At 49.0% G+C, this 21,746-nt stretch overlaps 1 protein-coding gene across 1 annotated transcript; it reads left to right on the forward strand.

The window, feature by feature from the left end:
- Positions 1-1,498: 1,498 nt before the first annotated feature.
- BCDIN3D (BCDIN3 domain containing) lies at positions 1,499-2,113 on the forward strand (the record flags this gene model as incomplete). Its single annotated transcript, XM_009579583.1, has 1 exon — positions 1,499-2,113. A coding segment is annotated over one exon (615 nt), but the record flags the coding sequence as incomplete, so codon positions are not given.
- Between the last annotated feature and the right edge of the window lie 19,633 nt (positions 2,114-21,746).

Consider the following 21,746-nt stretch of genomic DNA (forward strand, 5'->3'; position numbering starts at 1 on the left):
GGGGTGGGGGTAGCAGCCTGGGACAGGGATGAGCCTGTGTAAAAGGCACACTGGGTGCAGCATGAGACTTGTGGGGGTCAGGAGATCATTGGTGTGTGGGAAGCCCCCTCCGCAGGTCTCCTGTGAGAGGAGGGTGAAGGTTGGGGTGAAGGCAGGGGTGGGGGAGAACTGGTTGTGTTGCGGGGAGTTGGTTTAGGAGGCTGTGTTGGTGGGTCTGTCCTCTTTCCCACTGAGGCCTAAGCCTGCAGTGCCCTGGGTTGCTGCGTGTCCCGAGCACCGGAGAGCTGCTCTAGGACTGCCCTAAGAGCAGGGGAACTGGACAAGCCTGAAGCTAGAAACTTCAGTAGTATTGTGTAGTATGACATAATTTATCCATGAGACAGAACTTGAAACTAAAATCCTGGTCAAATGCTCTTGAAGATCTTGTGACAGAGCTGGCGAATCTTGTAGAATTTCCCATTTTGAAAGTTCATTCTCTTTCTTTACTTAGTTCTGCTTTTTTCTCATGGCTTTTCCTTAGTGTGCAGCTTTGCTGTGTTGTAATTCAGAAGTATCTGTGCATCTCTGATGCATACTGGTGCAATGTTTAATTTAACTGTGTTTAAAGATTTTTTTTTTTTCAAATGAAAACTTTATCAATGTGTTAACTTAAAAATAATTATTCATTCGGAATGAAATTGCATTCTGGCTGGGGACAAGAGTACTGCTGTTTCCATGGTTTCTCTTCTCCCAGCCCCCTGCCAGAAGGTTTGAAAGGCCGCCTAAGGCATTATCTAAAGGACAATTCTAGATTCTATTTCAGGTGAACTTGTAAAACAGGTCAGGTAAAAATGTTCTCAGTCCAGTTCTTTTGAGATGCAGAGACTTTCACCACTAGAGGACACTACCTGCCCGCTTGTGTGGGCTATGCGCTCATAGCCGATGTCATTCAGGAGCTTTGTCGGATTTCTGATGAAAGATTAATACGCTTTCCACTTAGTGGCACACTCTGTGAAAGGAAATTGGAAGGAAAGCTTTCACGTCAACTACCTTATGCTACAATCTAATGGTCAGGGAATGTCTTTTACTTTAGCAGCAGCAGAAGAAATGTATTACTCTAAATTAGGCATTATAAATAGCTCTAAGTGTCACTAGGGAACTCTGGGGCTCACCTAGGGAAGCCAGCGAAGCCTTCACCCCCACGTTGGATGAGGATATCCAGCAAGATTCCTGTTACTAAAACTCATCTTTCCCATAGTTTTTGGAGCAAAACCCCAAGTGTGGAGTGATATAGGTTTAGTTCCAATCTCTGGTTGACTTTCCAGTAGTCAGGGCTACCGGGATGCTTTTTGCAACAGAAAGGAAGATTGTTGGTGAGCTTATTGTTCTAAAATTCATTGAGAGAAAGCTCTGAGTTGGCGCTTGTACCTTGCTGCTGAGAATGGGATCCGATGAGCTTGGTGATGTGTTAACGAAGCAGTGCAGGCCCTGTGAACCCCTGTTGTTTTCCTTTCTGCAGGAGCTAAGTGTGGCTCTGTACAGGCATCTCCTTGGCCTTCAGGAGAGCGAAGGCAGCCTGGACCAGCCTGCAGCTGGAAAGGATCTGAACTTCCTGTGCTGTGACATTGATCCAGTGTTGATTGAGAGGGCTCAGCAGTGCAGCCCCTTTCCTGCCTCCATATCCTTTGCCAACCTGGACATCATGGATTCCAGTGCCAGGGAGCCATTCCTGAGGTCCTACCTGGGCCGTTTCGGCCGCTCCACCTTTGACATCGGTTTTTGCATGTCTGTGACCATGTGGATCCACCTGAATCATGGGGATAGTGGCCTGATGGAGTTCCTGTCCTTCCTCTCCTCTCTGTGCAAGTACCTGCTGATTGAACCTCAGCCATGGAAGTGCTACAGGGCAGCTGCACGCCGCCTGCGGAAGCTGGGCAGAAATGACTTTGATCACTTCCGATCTCTTGCTATCAATGGGGATATGGCGGAGAGGATAACCCAGATCTTAACGAAGGACTGTGCCATGGAGCTGGTGTGTTGCTTTGGGAGCACCAGTTGGGACAGAAGTCTGTTGCTTTTTAAATCAAATGGCTCAAATCACAAGGGCAGGGAGTCTTCAGAACAGGAGCAGTGACTGACAAATGGCCTCTCGCATTCGTGAATTCATAGGCAAGGAGGTGCTTGCTGTTTACAGAGTCAGATCTAGGAATTCCTAAATCCCTATTGGGACCAGACCTTGACCTCCCTAGGGAGTTTGAGGCAAGATTACTGTCTGATGTCTATGTGATTTTTTTCATTTCTTTCCATCCGCAAAATGCGGTGGCAGTTTTAACCTACCTGGTGGGTTCTGAGATTGCTGTTCCTAGAAAGTGCTCTTGAAATCAAAGTTGCTACGTATGTGCTTTCTATGTGTACCAAGAATATTCCCTGGAAGAAGAGAGAACATGCCTTTTTTTGTCCCTGGAGCTTTTCAAGGGAAGGGGACACTTCTGTTGACCTGTGCGATGCGCTGTTTGTTCTGCTTCTTGTCATGTTTTCTGTATAAAATGCTCTTGGAAAACATATAACCTGGTTTACCAGTTATGAACGAGTGAGTTGGATCATTGCAGAGGGTGTCTGGTCAACAACCAGAGAGGTGGTGGATGCCCCATCCCTGGAAACATTCAAGGTCAGGTTGGACGGGGCTCTGAGCAACCTGATCTAGTTGAAGATGTCCCTGCCCATGGCAGGGGTTGGACTAGAGGAGCTTTAAAGGTCCCTTCCCACCCAAACCATTCTGTGATGCTATGATTTTGGTCAGGCTGTGATCAATGCACCTTTGCCTGGAGTGTGCTTTGGAGGTTGACAGTGGTGTGATCTTTCTGTGGAGTGAGGGATTTCTATGGTAGGGCGTGTATTCATTTAAGTGTGTAACAGAGTGAGTGCTTGTTGCAATAATATCCTTGAAATAAAAATAACTTAATTTTATCGTAAATACTTGTTGGGTTTTTTAATCTTTCTTTTTGTTCCTGTTGTTTTCAACACCTGAGCAGTCCCAGGTAACTGAGTTTATAATTTCGTTGTATTTACAGGCTCGAGTGAGATTTGGTAAGCTTGAAGCTATGTTTGGCTAAGGTTAAGGTATTACAACTTTCACTGTTTCGGGGTTTTTTTCAGTAAAATCTAGGAAGAAAGAAAACTTGAGCAAAATGTCTTATTTTAACTTCATTTTTCTTGTTTTAATATCCCTACTAGCTTTAGTTCATATGTAGTGGTTTTGTTAGCTGTGACAGTAAGTAGGAGCCACACTTCTACAGTGTTGTCTAAACAGATTAAAAACCTCACTTGAGTAGACTATGACACACAGAAATAGATAACTGATGACTGTTACGAATTTCTAGGTTCCGCTGCTTCCTTACTGCGAAGTAAGAGGGAAGCCCAGGTATGTGTGGTAAGCGTTGTGCTGTGAGAGCTCGGTACTAGAGAAGGAGGGGAGAGGAGGACGTCTCCTCCAGGAGGTGCTCGTGTCTAGCAGTTCTCGTGCCCAGGTGAGCCTGTGTGCAGGGGCAGAGAGAAACTTTGATTGCCTTTTGCTTTATGTCCTTACTGGGACTTCCTTATTATTTACTCATGCAGCGATAGTGGAGGGGGGAAAAAAAAAAAGAAAGCTTTGATTTCCTCCGCAATGAGCTCAGATGAAAGAGTGAAGTGTGTGAGTGTTCTGGCTGGCTGGCTGCAGCCTTCTGGATGAAAAGCTGCTGGGATACATGGATAACTTGTGAAAAAAGTGTATGTGTACGTACATGTGTTTAAAGAGACTGAGTAAGGTCACAGAAAGGCGTCGAGGCTCTTCGCAGCAACTTCCACAGTGTTCTGCTATGTGGAAAATATTTGGGACTCCCACCAGGAGTCCTGAGAGCTCCTGTGTCTTCTCAGCTGCAAACAAATGAGCCTTCCCTGGTGGTGGTGGTTGTTAATTTTCTTAAAGAAGACTTTTAAGTCTGGGCTGATTTTACTATCCCTGTGGGAGTGAAGGGAGAACCAATTTGTCATGTATTTTCCTGAGGGTTCACCCAAGTGCCTGATCTCTCTTGCAGCTTATTAATATATAACATTTATCACTTTGGTAATTAAGCACCTCATCTGACATTCATTGTAATCTATGGGTAAGCTCCACTGACTCGAGGGGTGTTGGCTCACCCAACGCTACCAGGCAGCTCAGCCTCCCCTTTTGTTCTGCTTAGTTGCTGTTTCCTATGTTGCGCGACTGGTGGCACTGGAGTATCGTGCAACCTACAGCCTTGCCCCTTGGGATGTTTCTGTTGGGTTGTGTCAATATTAGTTGCTGTTTTCTTTGAACTTTGAAGTATTTATAAAATAGACCTGGACTTATCTGTTCAGTGCTCAAGTTTAAAGGGGTGAACAGGGTTTCTTGCCTTTCATTTTCCTCTGGGGATTTACACACTTGCCTGTGAAAAATTTTATGAAGAGGTGCTAGGAAGGTAGACAACCCAAAGAGCTACACACAGGAGACATCCCCTGCACCCATCTAGAATGACCTTCCCCTTCAAAGAGATCCCGTTTTGTGTTCCTTATGCACCGAGTGATAGATCAGTATCTGCCTGGGGGATCTTTTTGGGCTGCTGCTTGTTGAAAAATTGTGGGTTGTTTGTTTTTTCTTCTTTTTTCCAGCCTTTATATGCTGGCCGTGTACAGACCTGAAAACCGGCCCAGTGTGTATGTAACAGTATGATAACTTCTTATCTGTTTCTCAAGTCTGTACTATTAAATTGCTAATATCAATATGTCCCACTGTCTCAGAAATGGCTGAGCTCCAAAACTAGCTCTGTTTGGCTTTGGCACAGTTTCTCGTCCTTTGGATATTGCCACAAATACAGCTCAAAATAACTTCAGTGCAAATCTCTCTGCAGTTTTGGGGAGCTCAAAATGGAGTCAATCCCTTAGCAGACAGTAGGAGGAAAAAAAAAAATCTCTTTTCTTTTCTTTTCAGCTTGCTGCTTTTGCTCTCCAGGAAGCTGTCGGTGGGAACCCAGCTCCATGACACAGCGATACAGAAGAGAGCCTATGGATCTCAACTGCAGTGCTTATGTAAGGCTCTGGAGAATATTTTTTTTTTTTTATACTCTCTCTGCATTTTGCAATGTGGCTAAAATGTGTTCCCAGGTCTCCTGAAGGCAGGACAGAAGGAAAGTAAAGATGAGGGTTAAAACCAACACTTCCGCTCCCTATTGCTGAGAGCAATTTGGTAATTGTTGGTAATTGTTCGTCGTATAGCTGGTGAAATGGAGATGCCCCTTGCTTGTGTGAGTCCTGGGGGTGGTTACCCTTGTAGAGCTCAGGGTACCTGGGTTAGGGGAAGGCGCAGAGGCCTCTGTGCTGAAAGTACTGCTTGCTCACCTCCTCCATGATCCAAGGATGGCACCAACCTGGTGGTGGTTGCTGCTGCTAAAACAAGGGAGATGCAAATTCCCTGTGTAGGTAGAGGGAGGGCTGTGCTCCCACTACTGAGCTGGGAGCATGTGGCATCAAGCTGTGCTGATGTGTAGGTCCTGTAGCTGTCCTGGCTTGCGCATTACGTGCCACGTTATTTGTGTTTGTGTGCACCTGTGCATTGGAGGGCTAGTTAAGAGATCCTGCTTGCTCTTCTGTACCCTAAAAGCTCCAACCCTATGATTGCTTACAGGAACCTGCTAAATTCAACACCTGCACAGAGCACGTATAGCTGAGCATTTCCAAACAGACCCAAAATATTGCAGGGCACTCTGATGGGACTGTCAAACTGCTGCCCTGTTCCATCCCAGCAGCAAGTGAGGAGTTCCCATGCTCTGTGGTTTGTGATTGTTGCTGGGCTCCATCAGACCTTGCCTCAGTTCTTCCATCTATGAAATGATAACCACCCACCACTGTGGAGATTTCTGATGTGGAATATTGGATGTATGTTTGCACAGCACTTTTGAGAATGAAAAATACTGGTGAGCTGAACTGTATCGTCAGCTGTGAGCTATGCCATTGTTCATAATAATCACTGCAGCCACTTCAGATATTAATTAGGTACCATACCTTCAAAGTGTTCTGACTAATTAAGTCTCACGCCACTGCTGTGTAGCAAGTCACAGCTAATTATCCCCCTTCCTTGGATGGAAAAATCTAGGCAGAAGAGGTGAAGCATCTAGTCGTGCATAAGCTAGCATCAAAGTTGGGGCTGAGAACTTGGAGGTTCCAGTTTCCGGATGGTTCTGCAGTTGCTTCTAGCCTTTGTAGGAAGTAAGATTTAGATGGAGTCAGTGAGAGGTCCTTTTTTATTATTTTTCATTTTTCTGAACTTTAACTCTTGCTTATGCTAAGTGACAGTTCGCTGTTTCCTGGATTCTTGTGCTGGATGAGTACAAGGGGTGCGCTCAGTGGGGAAAAGTTTAGTGCGTAAACATGGCGCAACAGCAGCAATTTTATCAGTTTAACATTGACAGCTGCCAGAGCAAATGACTGTTGTCAGCTGTACAGCAGACTGTATCTCCCTGCTGTCTGCTTCCCTTGTTATGCATATATGTATTGACAGCCTTGCAGACGCTGTTCATCAGCATTTCTAAATGGTGACATGGTTTAAAAAGTTTAATTCAACTTTCCCCAGAATGTGTGACCAGCCCAAAAGTGGAGGAATCAAGTTTAGGAACTGAGAGTTGGCAGCAACATGTCTGCTCCCATAAGCAGCTTCCTCTAGCTGGAAACCCAGCAACTTGTCACTACAAGCTTGTACGGCAGAAGCTGCAGATTTTCGGATTTCCTTTGCTCAGCTGAGGGCAAGTTCATTCTTGTTCTTCCTGGCACTTCGCTGCCCGTGAATTAAAGGAGAAAAGTGAGAGGTGTCAACCCATGGAAATATGGGCATCTGTTTCTGACAGTGTGGAAACCTGAGAAAAGAACAGCCACAAACCAAACACATGATGTCTTTTCTCTACCAGGCGTGAGCCAGTTCTCTTGCAAAGTTTTGATTTGTTAGGTGAGCTGGTGGTGTGAGGAAACAGCCCTTTTGGCAGAGTTGGGGCAGGGGCTTGGTGAGAAAAGCAACCACAAATCCAAGGTATGAGTCTGAGGTGCACTCTGGACATGTGCTGAAGGCTGGTCCTGTTTGGCCTTGTTGCAAATGAGGAGCGCTTGGTAGGTCGGGGGAGGTTGGAGGGGATCACAAAGATTAGCTGTTCACTTCCTTGTGCCCTGTTGGTTATGGAAATGGATGCGGCTTAGCCATGTACACTTAAGTTTGATGCCTAGGCGAGAATGGTCTCTTCGAATCTCCAAGGCTTAGATGCAGTCTTGCTGGACCTAGTGCAGAAGCTGATAGGTAAGTGGTGTGTGGGAGGTTTGTCCTGCCATTGGGCTCCTTCTCTAGTCTTCAGGGTTTCGTTGCAGGCACCTCAGTTTTCTCATTAGATTCACTAGTGTTAACGTGGGCAGGAGGTTTGGCTTCCCACAGGCCTTTGCACAAAAATCCCTTGGAGCATTATGGGCAGAAGCCTTGCCACCAATTCTCTTATCAGCTCAAGCTTGAGTTTCTTGGATTTAATTATATAGGAGTGTCCTTGTTACCTTAGAGCTGGGTCACCCACTAGGTTTGGACTCTGAAGGGGTCTTCAGTTTGAAGAAGAAAACTTGGGGTCGTGATCTGGGGTTGGGATATGCTTATAATGTTCTGACAAGAACTGAAGGTGCTCTAGTCTAAAAGACCTTTGTTCTAGGTTGGGAAGTATGGGTTCCTTTCTTAGGCTTGTCACCAGCTGGCTGCAGAACTTGGGCGAGCTGCTCCTTTCCTTGGACCTGGGATCTTGCACTCTTTATTTCACTGGGAAGCATAACCTGACATCTGGTGCGATAAGCTGAGTGAATACAAAATGCTATGCAGACCTGATCTGTTATGACCAGACAATCCGAGTTCAATCAGCTGTAGATCAGGCTTATGAAATGCTTATTATCAGCTGCCTGGACTTTTATCCTGACTTGCAACAGAACTGCTCCATGCTTGAATCCTTCACAGAGTGGCTTGACTCTGAGCAGAAGGTTTTATTTTGAGTGATAATGTTTTCAGAGTAGTAGAGCTTTCCAAACTCTGTCACTCTAGTGTGGGGACCTTGCTGTGAAGCAGGGAAGGTAAGGACGGATCTTACTCATGTTTCCATAGGAGAATGCACTTTAGATAAGTGCCTTTGTAACTGATTAAAACCCCCTTCATCTAAATCATATATGGTGGGCCAAAGATTAGACATGGCACTGGAGATCATCTGCTCTGTTTCCTGATGTGGAGTGCTTCATGGTTCCATAATAATTAATTCTGGTTTATTGCTGCACTAGCAATTTACGTGTCTTCCACGTGAGTGACAAGGATTTAGTTAGAGCTGAGTCTGAGGGTGGTGTCCTTCCTTGGCCATCTCAGTTCCCCTCCACCCCTGGGGTCAACCCAGAGACTCTGAAGTCTGTGAAACGCATAGAAGCTGCTGAAGTGCAGCTTTGTTACCCCAGCAGCTGAAATCCAGGAGCAGTCATGCTGCAACAGGCCTGCCCTCCTGCAAGAGAACAAGCTGCAGGGTGACACATCAAAAGAGAAGGGCAGCTCCGTGGTGTTCTCTATGGAGATCAAAAGGAAGTAAGCAGGGCGGCTCCTCTCCTGGCTGGCCCTTGAGACTGCTCATCTCTTTCTCTGTGTCCCTTTAATCTCAGTTACCTCCTAGAAGATCACTGTTTCAAGCATGTGAGATGGTGGTGGGAAAAGCTCGTCTGTGAAGTGGCTAGTGTGAGGGAAGAGGTCCTTGGTTGCATGTTGGGGAAGAATTCCTTTACCCTTCGTGAAGAAAGCATACAGGAGAGTGAAAGTTTTAACATACCCTTCTAATATAGGTAGCATCCTCATGTCCCATCAGAGCAGGTGACACAGCATGAGCGTAAAAGGGCGCAGGGGAGCTGGATGCGAGCTGCCCTGTGTGGGCTCTGGTGTCATTCTCTACCTAGAGAACGTCAATCCCCTTCTGCAACTGCAGTGCCTTGACGGTACCAGGGCAGGAGGTCCCCGCTGTAGGGTTGCTGTTGCATTACGTCAGGGATTAGACCTCGTTGCTGCCAGTGCGTGGAGGCAAGTGAATTAGCAGGGCAGTATTTGAAAGTTGTGAGGGCTTTTCAGGAATGTATGTGGTGGCTATTACCCAGGGCTCTCGGATCTCCCGGGAGTGATTTGCTGGAGTAACCGCTGCATTCTCTGTCTGGACATTCCCAGCCTGACCAACGCTGACTCCTGTTGTTCGGAGTGGCTAAGTAGGGCAGATGCTGAATTACTTGTTGTCCTCCAGCCCCTAGAGCTGGACCTGCAGTGCATTCCTTACTGATTCAGGTTGAGTTTTAACTCCACATCTTAACCATTACTTAAACAGGTGTTGCTTAGTCTTTTCCTCAAAATACCCACAGTTGTTAGTGAGGATGAATGCCTGAGAAGAGAACTGCTTTTGGTTTGCCTTGGGTCATTTCTGAGCCCACTGCAGATCACCTCTGTGGACAACCTTGTCCTTGGATCAGGGCAGCCACGGTGACCTGTGAAAGCACCTTTTCTACCTTGCCTCAACCAATCCATGGGACTTTCCAAAATGGTGTGGCTTCTTCCGTGATATCTTGTGCAATGCTCAGGGCAAGCATTGCCTTCATGGAAGAGCCATTAGAGAAGAGCAGAGATGTTGAATCTGAGAGCATGGGAGTGTGTAATGAAGTATTCGGCCTTGAGTGGAAAAGATACTGTCTGAAGGGCTATGGCTCAGTGAAAGGGAACAAGGGACCTCACAGGAGTTGTGAGCCTTGTAGCTACTTTGGAGAGGAGGAAGAAAAGGAGAGTAAATGTGGATGAGACTTGGGAATCAAATTAGATATTCCTGGGGTACCTCCTGGCCTTTGTATTTATGAGCTCTTTTCTCCTGAGGATTATACTGTTGATGCTGAAAGTGGGAATCTCATCTGACCTTGATTAAAATCAGTGCAAAACTGATTTGGGGGGATTCCCAAGGCCAAAGGATGCATTTACCTGAGCTGTAGGTTGAAGAATAGAGTAATGCAAAGGGAAAAACAGGCCTGTGCTAGGCCTTTCTCTCCCTCAGTGCGAGTTTCCCAGGTGACTAGTTAGTGTCCCAAACACTGATCTTTGCCTTCGGGGGGAGGTGGAGAGTGGAGAGCTGCTCCGCTTCTCCATGTTCTCTCTTGATCTGCGTTTCTAGCTGGTGCTGTCACCAGCAAATTCGCTCTGCTCTTTGCCAAGGCTGCAGGTCCTGGCTGGTAGCTGTTCCCTGCTCTGTATGTATGTGTCTGCATTTTTTCTGAAGACCAGCTTCAGCTGGTTTGTGTGAAGTGCTGACTTCAGGCATTGTGCAGAGCATGACTCAGAAGGGTAGAGGTTTAGGGGAGAGGGAGGAAAGTCTTTTTAAGGAGTTGTAAGCTATAAACTACTGCAAAGAGTATTGGAAGAGGTGGCCTGGTTCTTTTCCAGGTTCAAAAGGAAGAGTATTAACGATTTACAAAGACCTGGCACAACTGCAAGGCAAAAGAATGCTTTATTGAGTGTGTAAATGCTCGTAAAGCCACTAGTAAACCTGATAATGTTGTGTATATGCAGGTGTGTATGTAGAGACAGGGAGGAGAGGAGGCACGTACCAAGAATGTACCTGGAGGTTTCTGGAGGGCCTAATGTTCCCTGTAGAAGTACATCGATGACGGTCACAGTTGTCATCAGTGGAGCAACTGGTTGATGCAGAACCTGGTTCCTTTCAACTCCCTGCTCTGATTTCAGGGTCCAGGGCAGATGGACCCACTGAGTCCATCAGTTGCTATTGCAGCATCTTGTGTAGTATCGTCCAAGAGTAGTCTTAAAGACTTTGACCCTTTAAGAGCAGAGAAGCACAAAGGGGCCATCGGACCTCTTATGGGGAGGTCATGGAGAGCGGCTCTCTCTATGATATGTCTATGGATATCATGTAACAGAAATACAAATTTGACTGTGTGATAAGGTGGGAGAATGGCTCGTTTTCCCCCATCACAGGAACTGCTTTGCATGTGCACCTGCTGTGGGGCAGAGGCACCTGCACTGTGCTTGCACGATGGCAGAACAGGAACTGGGGGGCAGTGAAGATGGCAAAGAGCAGGTTGGTCTGGGCCTGAGGGGCTGGGGGAAAGGGAAGGGGTGGCAGATGAGCTGAATATAATGCATAAGTTGAGCACCTCCACATATGAGAGAACACCCCCCTACACTTCCCTTATGTTGGCATTTCTTTGACAAGACGTCAGGGAAGGCACTTGTCAGACAATTTGCTGATGTGGAAGCTTTGAAGCCTGCAAGACTTGCCTTCTGCGCAAAACCCAGCGAAAGTAGGTTGGAGCCGTCTGCCCTGGTTGCAAGCAGTTCCCTCCCCTCGGCAATGGACGCCGTAAGATCAGAGCTCAGCAAATGCACAAAGGGAAGCGCCAGGCGGGGCCGGCAGCCTGCTCCCTGCTGCAAACAATGCTGACAAAGCCCTCTGGGGCTGGGCGGCCTAGCCTCTGAATTCTCCTTTCCCAGCGAGGTGGAAAAAGAAGCCTGAGCTGGCTGCGTCTCCTGAGGTTCCCCAGCCCAAGGGCCGTCTGCCTGCCCCGATCACTCTCCTAAATTCAGAGCAGTATTTGCATGGACTCGGGGACACAAATGTGTGTGCCGGGAGGCTACATCTACCCCAGCATACCTAGCTAAATCAGTTGTTGCCCTTTTAGGAGTACGAAAGTCACTCCTGGCCTTTCTGTCCTTCCCTGGCATGGTTCATGGAGTGTAATTGGGTACTGTTACTAACTCTAATACATTCTTGTGAATTCAGGAAAGCTCTCACCAGTGTCTGAGAACTGAAAGGAGCTGCTTTGTAGGGCTGCTTCAGACATCTTCACCAGGGGTTGTATCAATGCAAGGTTCATGGCTCAACAGGTGAGCTCCGGATCTGAAGACCCACCGAATTTTTCAGGTTTTGGAATTCAGGTGGAAAGGCTGGGATAGTGCGTTAGAGGAATAAAGGCCAGTTGTGAAATGTAGATCCACATCTGAAACTGGATTTGGATCTCACTGCAGACTAAACAAATGTGATTCTGCAAGGCTTCTTAGATGATAAACACTGAGAACAGGGGCAGTCATGTACATATGCATTAGACATGTCTGTTCTGCTTTGCAAGAAGCAGCTGTTTGTTGTGAAAATGTAGAAAGAATTTTAATTTTTTCTTATGGGGTAGGATTTAACTGAAGAATAAGAGGAACGTTGTCAGCCTTTGTTCCAACCTTACCTGCAGCAAATGTGAAGCAAAGAAAATAAGGGAGATAATGTGAATTGGAGCTGAGCTACCACACTAAGATGAGGATCTCCTTTAGTAAAGTTAGTGATGTACACAGGATTAGCTTAACCTGTGGGGAATCTAATGCTAAATACATCTGGTTAGGCAGCACAAATTCTGTATCTGTTAGGGGTTTTTTTTTGGTAAGGGGGAGTGTTTTTGTGCCTTCTGCTTAGCAGCTGGAGGTGCAAAGGGTATTTGATGCTGCCGAAGGAAATTCACTCCAGGCTAATTAGGGGCCTTTCTGCCCCTCCTTCATCTCCAACCAGCAGCAGGACCTGCCCCAAGCATTTCCCTTTCCTTGCTGCCAGGCCAAGTCTCTCTTCAGATTTCCAGTTAAGTGGTGGCATTGCTTAGAGTTGAGCTTCACAGCCCATGCAGACAAGCAGTGGGCTTCAGAGATGCTTCCACACACGTCTGCACACATAGATGTGTTTGTGCACACACGAACAGATGCTGCATTCACACACACAGATTGTGCCTGGGCCTGATAGCTGTGCATATTTACTCTGGTCTGTGCAGTGTTTGCTCCCTGCAGTCTGTTTTCTCTTAAATTACGCTATCTGAATTCCTCTCTGCTTGATGTTATTGAGAAACAAGAGCACATAGAGAGCATTAAAAGGTGAGCATGGAGGGAGCTGGGTGGGATCTGTAAGTGATCCAAGACTCCATGTCAAAACATCCCCACCCCATTCCTTGCATGGCTGGGATGGTTTGCAAAAAGCTGAGACTTCTCAGTAAATCGCAGAAAAATTGGCACAAAAGTAACTCTCAAAGGGGCCCAGTCCAGTTTCCATAAAATCCACAGGGGGTTTAGTCCCACTATACTGGGACTGTTGGCTGTAGCCAATGCTCACTGAAATTTTGCTTATTCCACTTAGGTTTAAGCTGGCAGAGAAGGGGCAGATGCCAATGCTTGTTATTAGAAGCATAAATCAGGAGCAAGGTGATGGTATGGTGTTGAGAACAGTCAGGCTGAAGTTGTCTTAATTTGCCAGCTCTGCTGCTTGTGGACAGCAGCATCCTCAATACTGTTGCAAGCTGGTCCTAACAGCTCTGTCCTCTTAGCGCTGTCAAGTACCTGCTTCAGGTACAAACCTAGGGTTAATCTCAGAATCGGAGCTATGATGATAGCAGGGTTTTAGGAGTCTCGGGAGCAACATAAGTCTTTCTATGCTGATGCTGCCTCTTCCTTGTGCAGCTGGAGGACCTGGATGGACAAGCACAGCAAGGCTGCTACGGGTTGTTTTCCTTGCTTGAGTGAAGAATTGGGGGTCTTTCCTGGTCAGGGCAGCAATAGGATTGGAATGGATCAGCCCACTTTAGAAAGGAGAGAGTGAAATGCTGACCCTTCCCAAAACCAAGTGGTGAATAGGAGGTGCAGCCAAGAGGCAATTTCCAGTTGTGAGCCAGGTTTTTAACCAGTGCAGAGGGCTGGCATGTTGCTGCAGTCAAGGGCTGATTTATAAATTCAAAGATGTGACCCTGAGTTCCTTCTTACTCTACTTAAGGTCTCATCAAGGACTAAGAAGCTTTCAGCAAGGTAGAAGTTCGTGTTTCTGGGCTACAGTCAGGCATTTTGTATTGAAATTCAATCCTGCCAACCACTGAATCCTCTACCTTGGTCCAGCTGGGATCCCCCAGGACCTTGAAAGTCAGGGGCTTTTCTCTGGATCCACTTGTCGTTGTCGCCCTAGATAACGTGTGTTGTATAATCTGCAGAGCACACTCCAGATATGTACGTGGGCGAATCCTCCAGGGAGAACTGAATTCAGTGCTCAGGTCAGAACATGTCCCGTAGGTGTTTGTTGCCACGAGCATGAGCTGGCTGTCTGGGAAGCTGCCAGCAGAGCATGTATGGATGGAGTCCTTCTGTTTCATCCAGAGACTCCACACCACCTTGGTGCACTCAAAACTAGGTTGGAGAAGGCACCGACACAGAGGCTGAACAGCAGTCCGTTTGTGGGAGCAAAGGGCTTGTCTGATGCTAGCTCAGGTCTGGTTCTTAAGAAGGGTAAACATGTTGCATGCTGCTAAGTTTCAGCATTTCCCCTGGGCAAATCCAAGGCTGAACGAACTTCAAGATTATTTTAGTGCCTTGTGGCCCACTGCTTTAAAAGAAAAAGACATTTGGAGTTGTTCCTCCTTGTCTAGTTTGTAAGTCTTTTGGGGTCCCAGTTTTTGAGTGTTTTCTGTTGTTGATAGGCTACAGCTCTGGTTTGATCTAGGAGAGCAACTGTTCTTCCATGTTACCCTGACTTCAGGAACTGGGACTTAAAACAGTGTCACCCACTGGGAGAGCTGGCACCGGGGGGATAAACTGGTGCAGCATCACTGACTTCAGTGAAGTTACACAGGTTTCTATCCAGTGAAGTGCTAAGGGAATGCTGGATTTACACCTTGTTGAGGTCAGTGGGACAGGCAGGTGTAAATCCAGAGTGGATCTGCAGCTATGGATCTGAATTGGTGTTATCTTACTTCTTGTCTTGTATTTCTAACCCCTGCAAACTATACAAAAGGCCCCAAATCAGCGTTCTTATGTTGGTAATGGTATCTTTCGGCCCTACTGCACTTATCCTGACAGATCCCTTTGGCTACACGATAAGGCTCTGGAAGAGTTGGAAACCAAGCTCCAGATGTTTTATATTCCCTTTTTTAAGTGTGAGCTTTTTTCCTCTGTGTGTGTTGGTGGGGCAGCTCAAAGGGGCCAACGTTTGTTGGGTGGCAGAGGTTGCTGGCCAGGGGAGGTCTTGGTGTTGCCCTGGGATATCGCCAGCCTGAGAAATGTTGGAGACAAAGGAGATTTTGGGACTCTTGGAGTTAATCTCAGTGCCATAGAGGCAGGTAAGGCTGGGCACATGGGCATTATGGAGCTGGAAAACGTGCATGCCAGGTTTGCCAATGCAAAAAAATAGCCAGGTCCATTTCCATGAGCAGAAGTTGGGCCCTGATGGCACCAGCCCCCCTTTGCACAAGGAGGCTGGATGCTGGGTGAGTCTAGCGGAGTAGTCCTTTGCACAGAGGGGGCTGCCTTGCCCTGCAGGATCCCCTTGCAGGGCTACAGACAGCCTGCCCTGACCCTCTCCCCGGCGTTCCCAGCCCTGTTTGCTTCCTGCGTCAGAGCCCCTGCCGCCTGCCCCGCGGTGAGTCACAGCTGGGATTCCTCAGCTCTGAAGTGGTTCCTTCTCTTTTTCTTTCTCCCCCTCCTCCCCAGGTGCTGAGCTTTTTTTCCAAAGCCTTGGCTTGAAGGGTGTGTCTATGAAATCTCGCAAACACACGCAGGCCCCCGCAGGAGCACCGTTCCCATTATGTTATGAATACCTGGCTGATTGCCATGGGGATCCTGCCAGGCTGAGCAGCCAATCTCGAGCACCTAGACCTGCTGAGCTCTGGGGTTTTGCTCCTCTTGCTAAGTCATTGCTTTGCAGAGATGGACAATTTTAATCTCCTCACAGCAACAGCCATGTTTTTGTACTCGCTTGGCCTGCTGCGATATCCCAGTTCCCACGGTTAGCAACTTCCCAGGCTGCTATGCCGGTAGGGGTGGAGAGTTGAGCAGGCAGCTCCAGCAGCTGGACTGCCCATCCTTGTGTGTGACTCATCTCGTCCAACCTGCAATCTCAAATATTTTCTGTTGCCCTGCCCTACACACTGGGCAGTGCCCCAGCTTACCCAGGCCCCTCCATGGATCTCAACTCGATGTGCTGCATCAGGTTTGGAGGCTGCCTGGTGTATTTGTGCATTGGAGAGGTCTGTCGGGCTGGGAGGGAGCATAGCTAGGTGATCTGGGCCCAAACCACCTCCATTTCCCGAGGGTGGACATGTGCCATGTGTTGGGCTTCTTCCACCTCCTCAAATGCACCACGAGTGCTTGGTTGTTCCTGGTGAGGATGTTGAGGGATATGTGTTGTCTAAGTAGCCATGCTTAAAGCTAGCAGAGAGGATGCAGTAGCTGAGACTTCAGCATGCCTTCTCAAGTAGACAACAAACTCTGAACCCGGTTACAAGCTCTGGTTGCTAATGTCAATAAAGGCCTAAGGGAGCAGGTCTTCTGTGCTAGCAGTGCCTGCTAGCAAGGTTAAGCCACCAGTCAAGGTCTGCAGTCCATGCCATGATGTGCTGTCAGGCTTCACAGTTGAAAGCTGTCTCAGACTCAGCTAGCATCTGTGCAGAGCGAAGATGATGGGTGTGAGGTGGTAAATGGTCTCTGGACTATACTGAGCCTGGAGCACATGAAACCTGGTACAGACAGACCCTGATCTGAGCTGCAAAGTCTCAGTCCTGATCGCTAGTAGTAATTTGACCTGACCTTTCTGTTTTCCTTTGTTTGCTCAGCAAAATGGACACCAGTTCACGCACATTTATTCTTGGCATCATGACTGCGCTGTGGACAGGCTGGCCTTTCCAAGCCCCAGTGAACTTTCCATGCTGGCAAGAGAAACATCCCCATCTCTGCTGAGACCTGATGGAGGTTAGCATGGGCCACAGTCCACACGCCCCTCCTGCCAGGCGAACACTCTTGTTCATGTCCCCATCTGTGGGCAGAGCTGCTGCTTTTCCCAGTGCCCCTTTGCTTCTTGCCCTGGATTCCCGGAGATTCACTGAGTGATGTTGCTCTGTAGCATAAATGGTGTGTTCGTAGAGGGGAGAGCGGGTCAGGAAGTGCTGGGAAATACTGTTTTGACTCATGCCTTCCAGGGAACGAAACGTTGCCCTCCCACACACACTGGTCCCCACCCTTTTTGCCCCTGCGCCGGGGCTCTGTCCTCCTGGAGGGCTGTGCAGGATTAAATATGGGCAAACATCAAAATGGCCAACATTATTGCCATTTTGTTTCAGGTGAGGCTTCCTCCAGGCCTGTGACGGCCTTGTGGATACGCAGGAATTTGGGCTGGGTGGGGAGTGTGTTAACGCAGCCGCTGCTGCTGCCTTGCTGCGTATGCGAGTCCCTGGCATGCCTGGAGGCGGAGGTGTGGGACCTGTTGGCACTCCCACCCCGTAAGCCCAAGGGCAGCGAGCTGACACAACTCTCCTGGAATCTGTCCTGCTCTAACCAGGATTGTTGGCAGGTGGGTACCGAATCTTGGCAACACAACAAGGGAACGCTGGTTTCTCTGAAATTCTTGGGCTCGTTTGGTCAGGGCGCTGGCATGCGGAGACATGGCAGAGTTGGCATGTGCATCGCTGCGGCAGAGGTGGGCAGTGGGGCCTGGAGACAGGATTGCAGGGCTGGGGGCTGGCTGGGCTGGCAGCTCAGGGTCTCTCCTCTGTTCCTCCTGGCTGGTAGCAGCTTTGGTCTATTTTTTTTTTCCCTAATCTGCATGCACCAAGTGATGGGCCAACCTTGTTCTTCATTCCTCCTCTCACCTTGGGCTGAGGCAGTGACATGTGGTACCAGGACAGGGAGCCACTGGGCTAGAAGGCTGCCAGCCCTGTCCCGCACTGGTTTTGGTATTGCTGGGAGTCCCAGCCGTGACAGGGCGATGCATGGAGTCCCCCCAGGATCCAGTTCCCCTGAACGAAAGCCAGGCTGAGGACATCTCAAAGGTGAAGCTCCCTTAGCAGGTCTGTGCAAGCTCCTGTCTCCCAGGCACTGTCTGGGAGGTAGAGACCCCAGGGCTGCCCTGAGCCAGCCAGGTGCAGGTGGAGATGGAAACTAAGCAACAGGGATGGCTGCAGGACAGAAGAAGAGGTGTTTCACATGTCTGGGATGGTGAATAACTGGAAATAATTGAAAGAAAGGGGCAACCCAGCCTTGCAGCAGACAACCTGAGCTCAGCTTGGCCACCCTGGGGAGTCTGAAGGGCTGCAGGAGAGGAAAGCCCCGACTGCGCCACTGTCCCCAGTGATGAATTCATGCAGGGCAGAATTTCCCCCTTGTTTTGTGCCAGGTGCGGAGCGGGCTGTGCGGAGGTGGCCTCCCCTCCCCTGTGCAGGTAGAGCTCTGCACACCTGGCCGAGGAGGCAGGGTGTGGGCAGGGGAGGATGGGCCCTGGGAAACCAGGCAAGGCTCAGGTGTTCACATTCCTCCCCGGATTGGCCACGGAGAGAAAAACCTGGCCTTATATGGTCAAAAAAGTTAGTGCTGGCTGCTCCTCCTCCTCCTGCGAAGGGATGTGTGGAGAGGTGTGGATGGGCTGATGGGGTCGGGCATGTTTTCCTCCACCCTTCCCGGCTCTCCCCTCCCTTCTCCAGGTACCCTGGAGACAATTACGGCGCTGCGTGGCTGATTTCTGGGGCTTGCAAAGAGGCTGGTTTCCCCAGCGAGTGTGGCTGGTTTTGTGTCCCCCAAGAGCCAGGGAGGTGGTGGGTGGGCAGCCAAGGGTGCCCCTTGGTGGGGCTGGAGATCTGTTCAAGCTCAGGTAGACAGCAGGGACAGTACAAATCACTGCCTGCCTGATGGTTAAGCCTCTTCCTGCTTGCTAAATGCCGTACTCTCTGTCCTGGGCTGGAGCATTTCGTTAGGAAAACTAAATTATATTCCCCTCAACTTGATCCTATCTTAGGCTGCAGGCAAAAACAAATAGGGGAAACTGAGGCAGAGTTTAGTCCAAGATCATGCAGGGAAAGGAAGTTAAACTCTTGTCTTTGCCCAAGACTTTTCCCAATAGCTGATTTCTTGGGGTGAGCTGCTTCGGTCTATGGAAATGGCTGTGCCAGGCATCAGGCCTTGGAGATGAGCCTGGGAGATCCGTCTTTCTCCTCCTGTCTTGTGCCCCATCTCTTGGAGTCGCTCCAGACATGAGCTGGAACCAGGAGGAGCAGCTGTGGGTGAAGTGGGACTTGGCAGATTAAACTGGATTGGAAATTGGAGTGGGCTTGGGGGTATTTTTGGAAGAGCGCAATTGCACTCAGTGGGACTAGGTGTAGTGGAAAGTCTCTAGAGCTCTAGGCCATCCTTTCTCCACCCCAGGAATACATTTCCATCTCACTTCCCACACATTTAACAACATGGAACATGTGGAGGGATTTTCCCCCCCACACTGGTACAGAGCATGAATTCAGCTTGCAGCAGATTTCCCCAGTCTAAATTTACTTGTCTCTGTGAGCCTGGCTGCTCGGTGCCCTGGGGAGGACTAGAAGATAGGCTGTCTGCACCAAGACCAGGTCCTTGATCTTTTTTAATGGGAGCCTGGTGGGCTGTCTTTGCTACTGCCCAAAGGAGCATCCCTACATCTGGAGGGAAAGGAGAGGTGGGAGAAGAACCAGAAATGCTCCCACGTGCAGCTGGATAGCTGTTTCATGGGGGAGCAGATGGGCTGAAAGCTGAGTTTCCAAAGGAAAACATGGTTCGTCTTTTTGTAAAGTTATTTTTAGTATTTTCTTGCAGGATTTAGCCCTAAAAGGACAAAAAAGTGGTGTGTCTCTGCAGGTTAGAAAGGGTCCGTGGCCTTTTTCAGAGTGGGGCTGGCAGCACAGCCCCCAGCCATAGCTTTCAGTGTTACTCACCAAAGCCAGACACCAAGGAGAGGAAGGCGACAGGTTCATTCCCTGGACTGGTGGGATCTGACTGAGGGAGGTGTTTCTCACTCTTGGTAGCTCTGCTGGGAACTGATTTGCCTTCCCCAAGCAGATCCCCAGACTGATTTGAAAGTGTGTGTGGGCTACGAAGGAATGAGATCTCAGTCTATGCGCAGTGAAACAAATGTGGGCCAGCAAGGCCGGGTTACAGGCATGATTTCCACCAGGACACGAGTTCTTGGTGGGTGAGGAACACAATTCAGGATCGGGCAAACCTCTGTGTCTCAGTCTACTTTCGTAGCCACTGTTTTACCCTCTTGAAGCATCTAAGGAAAGATCTTGACCATGCTTTGGTGTCCTCTTTCTCAGTGCCTGGGAGCTGTTTTCCCGTTCTCCTGGGAGGCTGGGCTTGCTGGAAGGAAGGAGGGGGTTGTTTGGGATGTGGCAGCTTATGGGATCCAGGGCTTGTGGAGGCCTCTGAGCCTCCTTTTTGGAGGCGTTTGCAATGATGTCTCCTGCCCAGGAGAGGGAGCCTGGAGCTCACACTTGGGTGCTCCCCACCCCGGGAGGCAGTGGCCCAGGTATGCGGTGCCCTTAGATGTGGTCTGGGGCTCAGACTCTCCCTGCTTGGAAGACAGCAGAGGAGCCCTGCCACTTCCCTCTGTCTGCTCTGGCTTGTCTTCTGGACTCCAGCCCACTTGCTGTTGTGCAGACGAGAATATTTCCCTGGTGATCTTCCCTGCCCCACCAAAATCAGCTCTGTCCCCTGCTTTCAGCACATGGATTTATCTGTCCCTGGGCTTTGTCTCGCAACTGGGCCATGTCCTGGCCATCTGATGTCTCTTTTCCCCATGCTTGGGCAGGTGCTCCAATCTTTGGCTCCAGACAGGGTTTGAGATCATCTTTGGGAAGCCTCTTGCAGTTGAAACTGATACGGTTTTACCTGGAGATGGCTGTGCTTTGGATTGCACAGATGTAGCTCGCGAGATAATGTGGATGAGCTTGCCTTTATTCCACCGATCCCCTTAGTAGCAGCTAAACCTGTTGGCCACTCTGTTGATTACTGTGCTGGCTCAGCATCTTTGCCCTTGTAGGACTGTCCCCCACAGGGGATTCTGAGATCCTGAGTTGATGGTACTGCCTGGTATTTCTCAAGGGGGCAAGGGGTGTGATGCCCTTCACTGGACAAAGAAAAAAGATACAGAACTTCCCCAGTGAATGTTACAGCTGGGTTTAGGGCTGGCTGTGTCTGTGGTGTAAGAAGAGCTACAGAACTTAGCCCTGAGGAAGGGGCTGGTCCTTCAGATGAAGTCGGTGCTTAAGGAGTAGTATGGTGGAAGGGGAAGGACGGGTGCACGGGCAGATACGGGTGTCCCAAAGCAATGTCACTATCTCAGGCATAGCTCAGCTCCCATCAATAGAGTGCAGGAATTATTCTGCTGCATAAAATCATTGATGTGATATGATGTGGCTTGAGATACACTTTCCAATTGTCAGTGGGGAAGCTGAGGCACAGAGCAGTGAAGTGACTGAGACAGTGAAACAGTGAGTTGGGTCCTTCTTTCCTGAGTCCTAGAACAGTGAATTGAACCCAGGAGTCCATCTTCCTAGTCCCCTGCTCTGGCCTCAGGGTTCTCTCCCAGTCTCCTGGGTGGTGAAGGCTCAGAAGCAGCAAAAAAAAAAAAACCCCAAAAACATATGGCAGGGAGGGAAAACAGCTAGAAACTCTCTTCTTGCAGGACTGGGCTGCTGATGAGCTCCTGCGCTTTCCAGCCTGGCTGCAAGCACACATCTCTGACCACCCTCTCCTCCGGTTCCGCCAGGTTGAATGTTCAGGGCTCCCAAACCCTCCCTTTCCATTCAGGTTTCATTCTGGGCAACACTAGCTCTGTGTTTCTCCTTCCCCCCCCCCCCTGCCGCCCACACGCGAGCACAACCGC

The sequence above is a fragment of the Fulmarus glacialis genome, unplaced genomic scaffold, assembly GCF_000690835.1.
Source record: "Fulmarus glacialis isolate BGI_N327 unplaced genomic scaffold, ASM69083v1 scaffold1016, whole genome shotgun sequence".
Classification (NCBI taxonomy): domain Eukaryota; kingdom Metazoa; phylum Chordata; class Aves; order Procellariiformes; family Procellariidae; genus Fulmarus; species Fulmarus glacialis.